Source organism: Cervus canadensis, chromosome 31 (assembly GCF_019320065.1).
Source record: "Cervus canadensis isolate Bull #8, Minnesota chromosome 31, ASM1932006v1, whole genome shotgun sequence".
Lineage (NCBI taxonomy): Eukaryota > Metazoa > Chordata > Mammalia > Artiodactyla > Cervidae > Cervus > Cervus canadensis.
This window is the reverse complement of record NC_057416.1, coordinates 30032465-30050155: the sequence shown is the minus strand read 5'-3', so window position 1 is coordinate 30050155 and position 17691 is coordinate 30032465. Positions and strand designations below refer to the sequence as shown.

Below are 17691 nucleotides of genomic sequence, written 5' to 3'. Positions count from 1 at the left end.
ATTATCATGATTAATCCTAACTAGTATTATAATAATATATATATAATATAATATTATTATCATTATAAACATTCACTATTCCTTACTGTGACACTTACAGGCAGAATGTATATCTGGGGAAAATTCCGGATAAATCGCCATTCTCTCTGCAGGTAATCCAGAGATCCAACGAACACAATGTCCTTCAGCTCCTGACGGGTATAACTGCTAGCTCTCAATGGCATCACAAAATTCCGAAGTCCCATCAGTGTTGAGTGGGCATCTCCAAAGATACATGCTACAATGTGGTTCCGAAACTCGTATTTTGCCTTGTCAGTTCGTTTCTAAGCACAAGCAGGCCAGACTCTGGTCATTTTTAGAAACAAGATCACAGTCCCTTAAAGAAGGCTCCTTCCCCACATTCCAACTCTTCCAGGTATATTAACACTAGCACTTTCATAATGGTAATCAGATTCTGCAAATTCCCCTAATGACATGGAACATGGACAATTATACTTTATATCTTTTCATGGTGTTCCTGCTTATTTCACTTTTTCCAGTTTTATATTAGCTTAGAGTGCCTCAGTGAAAACTCAGATTGGTATTGTTCCTCAAGTTGTGAAACCACTGAACCAAATGGGGAAAATAGCTCTCATTTTCATTACATGTTTTTAGCTTCATATATGCTATGGTGGGCTTCCCTGGTAGCTCAGAGGGTAAAGAATCTGCCTGCAATACAGGAGATCTGAGTCTGATCCCTGGGTCAGGAAGATCCCCTAGAGAAGGGAATGGCAACCCATTCCAGTATTCTTATCTGGAGAGTTCCATGGACATGGGAGCCTGGTTGGCTACAGTCCATGGGGTTGCAAAGAGTCAGACGTGACTGAGCAGTTAACACACACACACACACTATCGTACAACTCCCTGAAAATGTAAAACATCCCAAATCCTGTTGCTAAACTTATGTTTTCTAATGAATCTTGAAAATTACACCAAGTTGTACAATATGATTCAGTTTTCAGTGGGTTTTCATACATATGGAAACACATATATTAGTTTGAACCATATGAAATTGCCTTCTTCTGGATCAAAAATGGTTGACTATTGGCAACTTCATGTGTTTCCACCTGCTACACTGAATGGATTCAAGAGAACTCCAGAGTTGAGGAAATTTATCATGAAAAATGTACAAAATAAAAGGTTACAAGCATTCTATTTCATCTCAATCATCTGAGTATATCCTCAGAATCTTATCTGCATGGCTGATTTTTAGCATCTCCCCTATACTTTTAAGCTGAAGACAAAATAATATATGTGATGGATATTTAGATCAGGTTTCTCCCACATTCACAGAAACTTTTAAAAAGTGTCACTTTTATTAAAAGGAATATTTTTTAAAGGAACATTTCTGTAAGAAACATTTAAAGTCTCTGTGATTGATTTCAGGGAATGAGTCAATGTCATCTCTCATGGTGCTGGGATGGGTAGAAAAAGCACTGATTTTGTATTCTGGTCATCATTCATGTATGACCATAAACTAGCTGGCCTCTCTAACCCCCAATTTCTTTACATTTAAATGATTTAAAAATAAAAGTTAATTCTGTTGTGGAAATGGGATAATAGGTTGAAATTTCAGTACTTCTATCTTTAACTGTTTTCAATAACTATTTAATGCAATCTGAATCACACTGAATTCCTAGATTTTCAGAGAAGGACTCTTGGAAATTGGTAGAGAACTTGCTAAATATACTGACAAGCCCTTCCTTCTTGAGAGTTTCTACATTCCTGAGTAGATGAAGACTCAACACATTTCAAAGGGAAGTATCATTCATCCTTATGCCAGTCCATCTCTTGTTAAAGGACAAGCTTCTGTGAAACAGGGGCTGTTGAAATTTAACAGGATAGATAAGTCACATCTGACTTAGAGTTTGTTCTATTAGCATAGACTGGGAAATATTCTTTCTGAAGGGAATGGCCCCATGAGGGGACATGAAGCTACTTGTCTGGAGATCCTTTCTAGAGAGTGATATGAATCTTAACCAAATCCATTAAATAATTGTCTCTGGCTAATCCGATTCATTTTAACTTGAATAATGACCCCTCTCACAGTATTTAATGGAACAGGTCTGAAGTCCAGAAATTGCCCTTCTGAGTAGAACTAAACAATTAGGAACAAGATACATGGCACAGTGCATTAATGGGTACAGTTAGCTAGCAATTTCTCCAGGGAACTGTGGCACAAAGCAGTCTTCCCACTGAGAAAGATGCCGGCTTCGGTGGGAAAGTGGGGAGCGCACTATTTGCTCCAAGTAACAAACTGACAACTTCCACTTGACTTTTCTGCAAATCGAACCAAGATCAAAGTTGGCCGGAAATTTGCAACCTGTACATTTCTCCTCTATGGTCACAGTTTCAAAACTCTTAAAACCTCTTACACTAGAAGCCCTTCTAAATTCATCAGAAGACTTGGTTATATTTCATATCAAGTGCCATAAGGGGACATCTCTCAGAGCAACCTATCTGGGGACTTACTAAACTGGGGATAAAGAAACATCTGCTATTTCCATCTCTTGGTCTCTTGAATGCTTCCATCTGCAGTCACCTCCCAACCTTTCTAAAGATGTCCCTCCCACTGAACACATGTTTGCCTTCCTGCTCAACGGATGTTTGTTTCATTTAAAATAAGACATACTTGCTAAAATGGTGAGCTTCAGCAGTCCTAATAGTTTTCCAGTTGATATGACAGCTCTGACAATTTTGTGCTTCTGATCAAATGATTGATTATGCTTTTTACAAGAACTGGAACATATTTTGTCAGGACGTTGGCAATGAGCACAAGGATGTGTGTGTGTGTGTGTGTGTGTGTGTGTGTGTGCATGTGTGTGTAACAGAAAAAAGTGAACTAAACTATTTTTGGAAAGCAAGAAAAATACATGGTCATCAATTGATCATAGCTGAACAAATTATACAGGTTTCTTACAACATGTAAGTAATCTTTTATTAGCTCATTTTAAATTAAAAAAAAATAACTTTTGGTTAGTTAAATTTACCAGCTACTGCTTGAAAGTAAACCACTGAGATTGTACTTGAGTTTCCAACTCTGAGAATAGATGGAGATTGAGAAATTTGGTGTCAGAGCCCAGGATTAGGATTTGAGGTGTTTACAACTTGGTTTCTGGCATTGTGAACTGAGTCAGTCTCTCTCCTTGGGAGGACAGAGTCAAGGACAGACTTCTACATTTATATGGATTCACTCATGCTGTGTGGTGTGGGAGGACCAAGCATTATAGAGCTACATCCTTGGCTAGTACATTCAGAATAACCAGCTTTAAGGTAAGAAAAAATGCTATTAAAAAATCCCAACTTTGAAAACAGTAAATTAAGGAAACATTTATCTACTTTAAAAAAAAAGAAAAGACGGCAGAGTTCTTGTAAATAGTATGTTCCCCCGGTGCATGTAAATTAACCAGATTTACTAGCAAAACAGCAAAGTTTCAGGAGAACATTATTCTGAATAACTGACTCAGCTGAACTATTAAAGGAAGGAGAAAGTGGTTGAAGAATCTGAGCTAAAGTGTTTTAAACCCTGGCATATTACCCACAAGGATGTTGTCAAATGCCCCATCTGTTACCCTGCAGACATTTAGATGGCTCGTGAGGTTGTATTTTTCCTTCAAAATGCACAGTTTACAAAGAGAAAGGGCAGGTGCTGTGACTAGCAGGAGGACATCGTCTACCCTAAGAGGAGCTCCATTTCATCTGAGATTTGGTGCCAGGTCACCTACCAGAATCATCTTGTTCAAAGGAGTGGCTCTGCACCAGTGAAACATGCCGCTGCTATCAAGGCGTTCAGACTCGTCTTCCATTTCGTAGAAAAACGCCCTAAATGTGGAGAATGGACAATTAGCCTGGGAACACGTGGGGCTTTGGTTAACAATGCCTGATACCAAACTCATTAGAACCTGGAGCCCAAAGTGAGTAAATAACACAAGGAAAGCAACCTGAGGTCTGTGAGACTCCAGAATAAAGATTCACGTCTGAAGGACAGGAAGGGTTCAACATCTTCAGAGCTGAAGGCACATTAAGCACTTTGGGCAAAAGCCAACAAAAATTGTGTGTACATGTGTGTGTGTGTGAGACACACCAGTCTCTCTTTTTACCTTAGAGTAGATGTGTTCTAAGGTAGCTACTTAGGTTCTGCCCTTTGTTTTGTTACCTTAGCATTGGAATGGCTCTGAAAAGTCTTGCAAAAGAGATATCATTTGACATTTGTGTAATTCAGTGTTTCACACATTTCTTTGACCACAGAAATGTTACTATTTACTTAACTACTTATACTTATTTAAACACATCTGTTACTATGCCTTTTCCAACATACTGTACCATGGCATACTACGGGTTCAGCCCTGGTAATCAGTAGCTGAAGACAGCATTCTCCTGTGAGATGTTACTATTCACCCATGGAGTAATAGGACCTATTTCTCTTCATGCTGAAGGGTTATGGGGTATTCTCTGTGAATTAATACAGCTTGTTATTCAATACCTGGTTAAAGACTCAGACTCCAACATAATAACAAGCAATTTTTGCTCTCTTTGACCAGGTTAATTTCTAAACTGCTATGTAAAACCATAATTCTTTTGACGAAGGAACTTAGATTGACATGTCAGATCTAAAGTAATGGGACAGAGAGAGGACACAGATAGACCAGCTGAGGTAGGAGGCTTGAAGCAGTGGAGAAGGGTTTGGAAAAGCAGAGAGGCTAATTGCTGATGAGATCAGCCAAGGACTAGGTGCAATTCTTAATTTTCCTCTCCATTTAAGCTCCCTACAAGCTTGGTGGTTCCAGTCATGTTCCTAGCCAGAAGACGTTGTAATATAAGCCTCAAAGTCAGCTTGACCAAAATGAGCTACCTTGTTCATTCAAATTAACGTGGCTTTTTGTGGTTTCAATATTCATAAGTCATGAGCCCCAACCCAGAACCCTAAGAGCCAAATAGGCACGCTCTTAACAGTGATGGCTAAACAGGACCATGGTGATTGCTAAGGGGAACACACCAAAGACTCATATCTGGTTCTGATTTTTATCAGGAGTTGGAGAACGGGCTATATTACTCATTCATAGCCTCTTTTTTCCAGCCATGTGTAGCTTCCTCGACACTATGCCTCAGGTGCTATTATAATATAGCTAAGTTACCTTCGGGAGGTGGCCCTCAGCGCCCAAGTCTACAACAACTGCCCCTACTCTTCTGCTCACTTTCTTCAGCTCTTTTTTTTTTTTTTCTCCACTTCCTCTAGTTCTTCCTCTCCCAAGCGCACCCCCCATAATGAATAAAGCGTCCTTAGTCTGGAAATGAAATGCCTTTTTGGCAAATGGAAGATGATCTCCTTCCAAGCACATTTTAACTTGACTCAGAGTAGCAAATAAGTCACTGTACACATTTCTATCATAATAAAAAGCATGATCTATGTACGCAAGCTGTCACAGACAACGTTTTTCTTCATTCCGACGTTATGGAAAACAGATAGGCCTTAGAGGAAACACCTGTTGGAGACCGGCATTAAAGAGAAGGCTGGAGGAGACCCGCTTCATCATAAAGGCATCCATCTGGTGTCTTCGCCAAAGCAAAACCTGATGCGATTCAGTTCACCACCCCTTAACTAAAGCTCCCTCCTGCCATATGCCTCACAAATGACATGATCCTTGCAGAAGTATACTTCCCCAGAGAGACAAATAAATCATCCATGAGAATGTGCAGCGCCAGCAGCCTGAGGACTTGGAAACAGGACTGGAACGTAAAGGCCAGGTCTATTGGACGGAGAGGTAGCCGCAGGGCACCATTCAGGTTATCAGAGCAACCTGAGGAGCCTTTTGGGTGAGGGCACTTTCTGTGTAAGACAGCCTGGCAGGAAACCAGGTGGGAGTCCCCTGAGAGGGCCCTGTTTGGGATGAGGGTGGGGGGTTGGTCCCAAGACTAGTTGCTTCTTGTCCAAGCCAAGTGGGAGAACCAACTTCCAATGGGGAGACCCCAGGAGGCGTTGAACCTTGACATGTCCTTGGAGTCAGGTCTCGCCTTTCGCCTTGGGGAGCTGATGGGCTTAGCATGCTGGGTGGAAACAGCACGGCCGCTGCCCACCCAGGACATGCAGAGAGGTCCCGGGAGGAAGCCGCCAGCGTTCTTCGCTGACAACTGCCTTGCTTCAGGCTGCTTTGATATTCATGAAGCAAACGTCTTGTGAACCCAAGCTTGGACCCGTCCCAGCTAAGGAAGGCAGGCTCTTTCCTCTCTGCTCTCTGGAACCACTCTGAAGAAAACTTCTGTTCTGTCCAGGCCACAGCAACCTACCCTGTAAGAATCCTGTCCCTTAGTAGCCATCCCCAATCTTTTTGGCGCCCTGGACTGGTTTTGTGGAAGACGAATTTTTCCATAGACTGAGTAGGGGGATGGTTTGGGAATGATTCAAGGGTCTTACATTTATCATGCATTGTATTTTGAACATTATTACATTAGCTCCACCTCAGATCATCAGGCTTTAGATCCTGGGAGTGGGGACCCCTGACTTAAAAGGAAAATAGAAACAAGGGACCACACGCCTTTGGTTTCCAGTGGTGGCACTTGAGGTGACAGAGATCCAGCCGTGCGGGGAAGCCTCTGTGTACTAGGTGGGCAAGGTTTCAGGGCCAGGTCAGGAGGCATGGTTTCCCAGAGTGTAAGTCAGCTTCCATATTTCCTCCGACAAACATTCTTGACTCTGATTATTCTTGAAAATGATCCGCCAATAGAGAAGATCCTCCACTGATGACAACATCTATTAGAAAGTTCAAAAGGCACCCACAGTTCCTTTTTTGGTTTGTTTTTGCAGGGTTCATTTTTGCATGTGTTAGGAAACCCTGGCTTGTGACCCTTCCATCTGAAACCTCTCTAAAACTCCACAGGTGGCTTGTAAGTTCTGAGGAGAGAGGTTGCTGGCCTGGATGCAGAACCATATATTTTTTTTGCTCAAGACTTGAGTTGAATAAAAATAACATGTTTCATCAAGTCTTAGCCTAGGAGAAGGACAAGTCCCTTGGCTGAGAGTTGGGGAGGAGAGGCAGGATGGGTCCCTGTCTCCGGGAGGTCCAGTGCCCTTCTAGTTTCAATCTTTGGGAAAATCCACTGCTACTGCTTCTTGAAAGCAGTGTTCAAGTTCTCACTGAAAAGGGAGGGAAAATCTTCAGTCCCAGATGCCTCTGGAGCTGTGGAGGATTTTGAATCTTGGGGGCTACAGCTGCTTTCTCCCCAAGGACTCAGCACAGACGTAGCGACAGGGCTTTGCAGTTCATATTTAACCTGGAAATAGTCACTGATCGTCAATTCGGACTACCATCTTTTGTGTTCTGGGAGAGAGGAAATCACCTAAAATTGGGGAATGTGAAGGCATTTTGCCTACTCTCTGCTTCCCCCTACCTCTCTCTCAAACTTACACACATATACATCACCATATACACATGCTAGAGTCAAACCAGAATATGAGCCTTTATGGCCATATTATGATTTCATTTTTCTGGGTTTCACCTGGTCGTCATTTACTCATTTCAAAGCATTATTTTCACCTTGGAGAGAAACTTAAGGTGTAAAAACATGGATAAAATTTGTAGTCCGTTGGCCTAGGAACCTGAATATGGGCAAAGCAGAAAAGGGCTCCTGGGATCACTGAGAAGTCTTCAGGACCAAGTAACTGTGGAGGGAGCTGAGGAAGGCGAAGGGTCTATCCCACCTTCCCTCGTAGAAAGGCCTCAGGGATCGCATCCTTTTCAGCAAGAAGGGGAAAGCATGCACCAGGCTCTGTGCCCCGCCCCCCACCCTCCGGTTTGACCGGATCTCCTTGCTGAGAACCCTTTACTGGGTAAAAGTGAGAAAACCCGCCACAAAAACCTCATGGGGTGCGACATACTTTGACAGCAGGTTGGTTATCTAGAAAGCGCCCAGCCCTCTTGGTTCTCACGTGGAAACCTTAGGGAAGGAGAGGAATAAGAAACACAGAGCAGGAGGGATGAATTGGGAGATCGGGACTGACATATACACGCTACTATACAGAGGGTCAAGAATCTGCCTGCAATGCAGGAGATCTGGGTTCAATTCCTGGGTTGGGAAGATCCCCTGGAGAAGAGAATGGCTACCCATTCCAGTATTCGTGCCTGCAGAATTCTGTGGACAGAGGAGTCTGGAGGGCTACAGCTCATGGGATTGCAAAGAGTTGGACATGACTGAGTGACTAACACTTTCACATATGAAACAGGTAACTAATAAGGACCGACTGCATAGTACAGGGAACTCTACTCAATATTCTGTGATACCCTATATGAGAGGACGTGCATGTGTGCGTGCTCAGCTGTGTCCGATTCTCTGCACCGCTTCCTGCTCCAGGGGATCTTCCCAACCCAGGGATCAAACTCACATCTCTTATCTCTCCTGCATTGACAGGTGGATTCTTTACCACTAACGCCACGTGGGAAGCCCCAATACAAGAGAAAAGAATCTTAAAAAGAGTGAATATATGTGTATGTATAACTGATTCACTTTGCTGTACAACAGAAACTAAACATTGTAAATCAACCATACTCCAATCAAAATTAATAATAAGAAGGAAAGAAACCCACTGTGGGGCAGGTAGGTTGACTGACTCTGGTTGGGCTAAGACTCTGGTGTCCCAGACAGGAGGCTTCAGTGTTAATACTGGTCACTTGACAGCTAGAATGGGGACACTTTCCCTGCTAATCTGAAAAGCTCATAGACAGAGAGGAAGAAGGAGGAAGGAAGAATAAAGCTTTGGAAAACTTGAAAGCCCAGAAAAGCTTCCACGTTGCCACTGTTGTTGTTTAGTTGCCAAGTCATGTCCAACTCTTTCTCGGCCTTGTGGGCTGTAGCCCACCAGGGTCTTCTGTCTATAGGTCTTTCTAGGAAAGAACACTGGAGTGGGTTGCCATGCCCTCCCCCAGGGGATCTTCCCAACCCAGGGATCAAACCCTAGTCTCCTGCATCTCCTTCACTGCCAGGCGGATTCTTTACCACTGAGCCACCAGGGAAACCCTGAAAACTTTCCACACTTCTACCTATATATAGATAAGTCTGGTTGATGTTCAGCTGAAGAAAGGACAGTGGGGTGACTGGAGTCCTGAATGTTTTAAGACAAGTAGGTTCCAGTGAATTACACCTTCCAACTTCCCTCTGGTTCCTGTCTCCTAATTCCTGGCATAAAGTCTTCATAAAGTCACTGGAGAATGATGAACTTTAGTGGTAAAGCGTGTTGGTATGACTTTTTAAAAAAAAAATCTGAAAATGATATTTTTAAAAAAGAGAGGTGTTAAACAGGATATCAGGATAGTCTTATTTCAGTCTACTCGGGAGAATGTAAACTGTTCCAATGTGAACCAAGCCAGCCGTGAGGAGGGCGTCTTGTTTGCTTTTAAATGCTGCTTTCCAGCTGGAGTCAACCACATCCACGGCCTCTGTTTTCTATGTTTACCATGTGAATTCTCCACGAGGACATTTCTTTCCATCCTCTTGCCTTAGAAGTTAGTCCTGAGGTCAGAAGGGCCCCGGCCCAGGTGAAGGCAAGAAGGAAAGGGTGTTTCCATGAGATAAACCCACATCTAAGCTCGCACGCGAGCATCTCTCTGCTAAGTTTTACTTTATTTCTGACGAGTGTAAACTGACAGATTCTCTGCAGAGCATATTCTGTGAAAGCATTCATGCAGGCATCTCAGAACTGAAAATTGTTACCAGACAGGAGATGGAGGAGAAAGATAAAAAAGGACAATTCCCTTCTTCCTCGCCCATTCCCCAGATGGACCCTCATTTAAATCTCTTTTTATTTTATGGATATTGCATTTGGGATTTCCTACAATGTGAGGACAAATGAGGCATGACCCCGAGCAGCGGATACCTTTAATAAAGGCTGGAGTCTGTGCCCTGGGCGAGAAGTCTGAGTTTGGGGGTTGGGGGGGATAAGCCTCACCTCTCCTGGGAACCATCTTCTTAGCTAATCTTAGAGGCATGAGGTTGTGTTTTCAGGTGCTCTTTCCAGCATGTTCTAAATATCAAATGACCCCGTAAACACAGAAGTAGATCGGAATGAAAAATACGTTCCTCCCTCAGACAGTTTGGGATGCAATTTTCCCTGTTCAGTGGGCTAGGAACTGAATGATGGAGTCAGTTACTCACATACTTTTGATCTTAAAAGGAAAACACATTACAGAAAAAAAAAAAAAAAACACTTTAAAGGAAACAAATGCATACTTCAGGCAAAAGATTTAGTGTTGGCGGGGAGGATATACAAGTGGGAAATAGGAAATTGAAATATCTGAAAACTAGTTTGTTTTTCATTATATTGATATACTTTCTGAGGTTTTAAAAGGTTGAGCCTGGGTCAGATTAGGGTGACGAAAATGCTTTCCTTATGCAGTGGGGCGAAAGGCTTGGCCTTGACAATTACTAATAATAATTCCCTCCTCAAGAAATTAGGACTGGGAAAAAACAACATCCATCAAAATGTTACAGTTGTGAGTGTGCACATATTCTTGAGTGTGTGTGTGTGTGTCTGTGTGTGTAAGAAAGAGACAGAAAGAGAGGGAGGGGTATTAACTTGAAAGGGACGCAAATTGTGTAGAGGAGATAAAATAATTCTAGGGTATATGGATATTACTGGATTCATTTTCTGGAATTAGGGTGTTATTTGTGAAGACTTCTTATCTACATTCCTTAGTTTATCTGAAATCCCTGAGGCTGAAGTTCAAGCTGGAGACAAATTATTAGTGTGCTCGTGATTACAGACTTTTGGAAACCCTGGAAGGACTTAACGATGTGTCGAGGGCCACAGACTCTAGACTTTTCCCCACATCTGGAAGCCATCTCTGGAGGGAAGCCTGTGGAGTAATGGCATTCTGGGTGCGATAGCATTTTTCTTTAGCACCTGTGACCTGTTAGGAAGCAAGGGACACAAGGGAGACGGAGGCCACTCGGCATCTGTTGTGATGCGGAGCCCTCCTCCCGTGTTGTATTTTATAGGATGGCTATTTTTTAAACATGGTCTGCCTTGATTAAAGATGAAAACTTAGGATTAGTGGTCTCTGGTGGGAGAGAAATGGCTGTGATTAAAGTGATTAAAGTTGGGCTGGCTTTGGTGATGAAAGCTAAGAGTCCAGTTTCTTTGGTGGGAGACAGGACTCCCAGGATGAGAGGGGGGAAGACAGGTCTCGAGCATTGTTACTGAGATGTCCCCTGGGTGTTAGGTCTTTCCACTAAAGATAAGTGAGAACTAGGGGAAAGAAGGGGAATGTTGATTGCGTTCTGTTCACCTCTAGCTTGAAATTGGGCTTCTCAGGTGGTGCAGTGGTAAAGAATCTGCCTACCAATGCAGGAGACGCAGGTTTGATCCCTGGGTTGGGGAGATCCCCTGGAGGAGGAGGAAATAGCAACCCACTCCAGTATTCTTGTCTGGGAAATCCCATGGACAGCAGAACCTGGTGGGCTACAGTCCATGGGGTCGCAAAGAGTTGGACACAACTTAGCAACCGAGCATGCGCACACAGTTTGAAATTAAGTTTCTGCAGCACGTCAAGCACTTCGCTTTCCTTATGTGTGACTATGGAGATGACACTCATCACTGGATTTCTGGAGGCTGAGGCCTGCTGCACCAGGAAACCATCCAGATACCCCATCACTTACCCCTACTGCCTAAGGTCCAGATGGAAAATGTGGGGAATCACGTTTGCCTTCCCAATATTGTCTACTTGGGTGCAGTCATTTATAGGAAGGAGAGAGGGAGGGAAAGAGAGAGGGGGAAAGATTATACAAACTTTCTGGAAATGGAACAGACGTGTGGACGTGGAGCGGAGAGAGGAGGGTGGGAAAAATTGGGAGATTAGATTGACACATATATACTACCATTCGTAAAATAGAAAGCTGGCAGGGACCTGCTGAAAAGCACAAGGGGCTCAGCTCGGGGCTCTGTGATGATCTAGAGGGGTGGGCGGAGAAGGCAATGGCAACCCACTCCAGTGTTCTCGCCTGGAGAATCCCAGGGATGGCGGAGCCTGGTGGGCTGACGTCTATGGGGTCGCACAGAGTCGGACACGGCTGATGCGACTTAGCAGCAGCAGCAGCAGCAGCAGAGGGGTGGAATGTGGGGAAGGGAAGTTCACGAGGGAGGGATATATGTATGCATAAGGCTGAGTCACTTCGTTGTACAGCAGAAACTAACGCATTGTTGTAAATCAACCATGCCTGTGTCCATGCTAAGTCGCTCCGGTCGTGTTTGACTCCATGTCACTGTATAGGCTGTTGCCTGCCAGGCGCCTCTGTCCATGGGATTTTCCAGGCAAGAATGCTGGAGTGGGCTGCCATGCCCTCCCCCAGGGGCTCTTCCCTACCCAGGGATGGAACCCATGTCTCTTATGTCTCCTGCATTGGCAGGCGGGTTCTTTACCACTAGTGCCACCTGGGAAGCCCATAAATCAACTATACTTTGTTACGAAAAACAAAAAACGAAATCACCACCAAATATACACACATTGAAATGCCTCTTGTCCCATGGAACCATGGTGAATGCTAGTAAGTGAGCTGTAACTTGCATCTTTCTTGCTACGTCTCACAGCAGGGACAAGAGCACCATCACGAATCCTCCAGCATGGAGAAGTACATGCATGCCCCTCTTCACTGCCCCTGGAGACCAAATGGAAGACCCCCAAGTAACGCACTGTCAAGGGTTTCATCTAAGAAGCTTTGGCTTTTATAAATTAAACTGGCATCTGTTTAGAATTATATGGCTACTTAACACAAACACAAGTAATATTTAACTAGCCAGTGAGTCATTTCCGGACTGTTTTGCAAGAATGCAAATTCTTTCTTATCATCTCTTTCTCTTCCATATCAAAATGTCCATGGAAAAAGATTCTAAGTTATGCATGAGCTCTCATCATCCTGTGAAAGAAGAGAAAATAAACTACATGTTCTGTGAATTCTTCTCGCAGCCTCTTCTATTTGGTCATCTGCCAGGGGCCCATTCTCCTTTACTCAGGACTCCAGAGCAAAAGTGGAACAAAACCACACCAAACTTCACGTGTCTTGATGATTACTTTAGCGGACTCTTTGATTCTTGTATCTTATGTGTGTGTGTATACATATATATATACACACACATATATTTAGTTTTAGTGGGAAATTGAGGCTCTATAAATGAGGAGTCTGACTCTTTGTGACACCGTGGAATGTATTCTCCAGGCCAGAATAATGGAGTGGGTAGCCTTTCCCTTCTCCAGGGGTCTTGCCAACCCAGGAACTGAACCCAGGTCTCCCGCATTGATGTTGAAGCTGAAACTCCAATACTTTGGCCACCTGATGCGAAGAGCTGACTCATTTGAAAAGACCTTGATGCTGGGAAAGATTGAGGGCAGGAGGAGAAGGGGACGACAGAGGATGAGATAGTTGGATGGCATCGTCGACTCAATGGACATGAGTTTGGGTAAATTCCAGGAGTTGGTGATGGACAGGGAGGTCTGGCGTGCTGCGGTTCATGGGGTCGCAGAGAGTTGGACACGACTGAGCGACTGAACTGAACTGAATTGAGGAGTCAATTGCATGTTATGACACTCTTTATTCACTTCTACTTTTCCAAGCTATTCAACACCCTATTAATCTAAACACAAAACTTTTAGTAAGAGCTTGGAATGAGAATTAATGTCTTTGCAAAATTATCCTGAAATTAATTTGTGCCTATTATTTCCAGACATCTCATGCAATAATGGTCAACCTATATAGAACAGGATCAAAACAATTTTTTTTTTTTCTGTGAAGGGCCAGCTTTGCAGGCCAAGAGACAAAACTGATATTATGTAGGTATACAGCAAGACAGAAAATAATTTTTCACAATTTCTCATTGATGATATTCAAAATATGATAATAATCTTAAAGTGAAAGTCACTCAGTCATGTCCAACTCTTTGTGACCCAATGGACTGTCACCCACCAGCTCTTCTGTTCATGGGGACTCTCCAGGCCAGAATACTGGAGTGGGGAGCTGTTCCCTTCTCCAGGGGATCTTCCCAACCCAGGGACCGAACTCAGGTCTCCCATATTGCAGGATGATTCTTTACCATCTGAGCCACCAGGGAAGCTCCAATAATAATCATAATAAATATAATTTTCTATTATAGATCTAATAATGAAAAGGAAGAGATTTTCAAAAGTACTTTGATTAACTGGCAAACAAAGTTAGTGTTCTTATCATCAAAATCAATTGCAAATGCTCACATGCTAATGCTAACAAGATTTAATTAAAAGATTTATTATCTTGAAAAAAATTTTTTTCACACAGATGGGTACTGCAAAATACTGATACTGCCCCATGAGTATGTGATTCTAATTGAGAATATTCATCACTTAGGAGACATTATTAGACCCTTCTCTCTATATCTGCCTTTAGCATGTCATCATATGGCAGATTAATCACTTGCAACTGAAAGATAGGTGGAAACACCTTACTTGCACCGTTAAATGAACTTAAAATACAGAAGTTTCCTTTGCCCTCACATCAAGGTCCAAACAAACACATGAACTTAATCCTGGAACTGGTTGTAAGTTCTACGAGATCAGAAAATATATTCACTGCAAATATGTGTGGAAATAGTGATTGCACCATTAGTATTAACTTCTGACATCATGGGTAATGTATAAAGGAGCATGACATTAGCTGTGATTCAAAGAACAATAATTGTCATTTTAGTGACTTTATCATAAAACAAGTTTCATATATAAGCTGTTTTGTCTTTTAGTTTTATGTTTGATAGTTTAAGAAAAACAGTGAATGCTAGATTCTGAAGAGATCAATAAAAGTGATCAAGGACAATTCTTATTCAGAAAAATTTCAGTCTTGACCCAGAGTTCAAAAACTGACAATAAATCCTTACCACTACTAAGCTCTTACATGGTTTTGCAATAGGGTAAGTCAGGATATTCAGCTTCTGTTTCTGACAAAAATTCACAGAACTAACAATGGTGAAGTCTGGAAGAGCCAAAGAAGTTCACTACTGTTGCTACTGACCTAATAACTCAGGATAAATTAAAACATTTTCCACAAGCTACTGGCTGATTAAAAAATACATGCATTGTATTCATGAATATAATAAATATACACAGTACACACCTTGCATTTTACAAGTTTTGAAAATTTGTCAAACTATGAATTTCTGTTCCACATGTATTTTTATCAAGATCACTATCAGTTGTAATACATCTTAGTAGATTCCACTTCAGATTGTACTGAATTAGTACTTTGTCACCTTTTCTGAATATATTTTCACATGGAAGTTGTGCTATGCAGACTAGTCACAGAGGATAATTTTTCAGTTACTTCAAATTTGGCATTCGTTTCTTTCATAAACAACAATTAAACAGTAACATTTATTGACTCATAATGAGCTAAGGGAAACCCCTCAAAATCATTTGTCTTATTTTTCAAATGGTTACTGATATAGTTTCCAAGGTCAACTATTTAAGCAACCATTATTGCTGAAAAATTAATGGTATTAAATTCCATTTTCTGTGACATACTTATTGGTTGTTGCAATCAAACAGTATAATTGGTTCACAATCAGTGACCTCCCTTGCTTGGTTACCAAATGAGCCACTTATAAATAAACTTTGTTTGCAAATTCTGTTGTGATGAGATAGTCTTTTAAATTTGTCTAATTGTAACAATTGCTTTTGAATAGGAATATTGTGATAAGTGCCTAATCTGATATCATCAATATATATTTCATTCAGTCAGCACCATTAAATACTGTCACTGCAAATTAAACAAACTGCTTTGCCATTGCAAGCCATTATACAAAACAAGTGGTAGGCTGGGGATTTGGCCTGCAGGTCATAATTTTCCAGTCCCTGACTAGAACACACCCTGACATCATTTTAAAACAAACATTTGCACAGACCAAAAATATCACAAAGTCCATGTGGCATTTAATGGTAAATTTTTGCATGTGTTATCTTTAATTCTAATATGCTTGGGGTTTTTTGATTTGCAAATCAAAAGTGTCAAATTATAGTTGAAGAGAGAAGTTGCTGCAAAGAGACAGTTTTACATCAACTTAAGTGATCACTGAAATTTTAATAGAAAGATAAAAAAAAAACAAAACTAGAAAAAGTAGCCATGGAGAAAAGCACTTCCAGATGGCAGTAAGGACCTCCAAAATTCTACTCTTCCATAAAAGCAATGAGAATACTGATAAAAATTCTCAAAATCAACTTCTTCAGAACTCTGGAAATTAGCCAGATGCCTGAAGCAATCTGAGAAGTGTACAATTCAAGAAAACTGACAGGATCTTGGTAAGAACGGTAAGTTTTTTTTGCATTGTAACTTGCTTTAATCCCATCCCCTCTCCACAGCTCTATGGTAGCCTTGAAGTCCAAAAGCCTCACAATCACGGTGGGCAGGAAAACCAGCATTTCAGCATCGACTGGAGGGAGAAGAATGGATTTGATCTTTCCCCCAAAGCCCTATTTACAGAAAATGTCACCATTTAGCTTATTGCGGCTCCCTGGAGAAACCCCATCACAGGACTTGCCTTTATTTGACCTGACTCCGAGTTTCTTCAGTGGGAATAACTGGTTCTCCTGGGAAATTTTCCAAAAATGATGAGCAGCAGTGGTTTAAAACTGTAGATACTTGAGGCAAAGCTAACAGTGTGGCAAACAAGAGGCTAATCAAAATCCTTAAACAGAAAAGCTGGAGAATAAGTCCATGGGGGCGGGTGCTCTGAACGTATTCATTCTAGGAATCTAAAAGCAACCACACGCACGTGCAAGGCTCTGCATGTGATATCCAGGAAACACCTGAGACATCTTGCAACCCTCATATCTGGGTGACTTGGAGACCGCACAGGCAGGAAGTACAGGCTAAGGCAGAGATGGGAACTGCTAGGGTGTTGGAGGCATTCCCCAACATGCATACAGAGTACATATGATAAAATATTTGCAAATAATATATATCTGATAAAGAATTTGGTCAGGAAAAATAAATAACTCTTAGAATTCAACAACAAAGACAACCCAATTAAAAATGGATAAAAGGCTTGATAGTTATATAAATGACCAATAAGCACATGAAAAGATTCTCATCATTAGGCCCCAGGGAAATTCAAATAAATACTATAATGAGGTACCACTTCACCCCGACTAGGATGGCTATAACAGAAAAGACAGACAATATACTATATTGTCTAACATACTATATTGTATAAAGTATATATACTTTGCCATTATACTATACTATAAAAAAACCACTGTACTGAGCTGCAAAGGGTGAACAGTATAGTAAGTGAATTACATCTCAATAAATATTCATAAAAAAACAAAGTAGTCACAGAAGGGATGAAGCGAGGTATTCTATTTGTCTTCCAGCAGGGTCAAATTCTCCTCTGATTCAATTAACTATAACTGTACAGTGTACTTGGAGAAGGCAATGGCAACCCACTCCAGGACTCTTGCCTGGAAAATCTCATGGACGGAGGAGCCTAGTAGGTTACTGTCCACGGGATCGTGAAGAGTTGGACACGACTGAGAGACTTCACTTTCACTTTTCGCTTTCATGCACTGGAGAAGGAAATGGCAACCCACTCCAGTGTTCTTGCCTGGAGAATCCCAGGGACGGGGGAGCCCGGTGGGCTGCCGTCTATGG

The 17691-nt window shown here is 41.9% G+C and overlaps 1 protein-coding gene across 1 annotated transcript in view; it reads right to left on the bottom strand.

Moving 5' to 3' along the window:
• Nucleotides 1-17691, bottom strand: part of KCNU1 (potassium calcium-activated channel subfamily U member 1) — a 136393-nt gene that overhangs the window by 22734 nt on the left and 95968 nt on the right. The window contains exons 20-21 of the mRNA XM_043454367.1: nucleotides 3765-3861; nucleotides 99-323 (exon numbers count right to left, since the gene is read on the bottom strand). Coding sequence (XP_043310302.1) covers nucleotides 99-323; nucleotides 3765-3861 — 322 coding nt within the window. The remainder of the gene's footprint in view (nucleotides 1-98; nucleotides 324-3764; nucleotides 3862-17691) is intronic.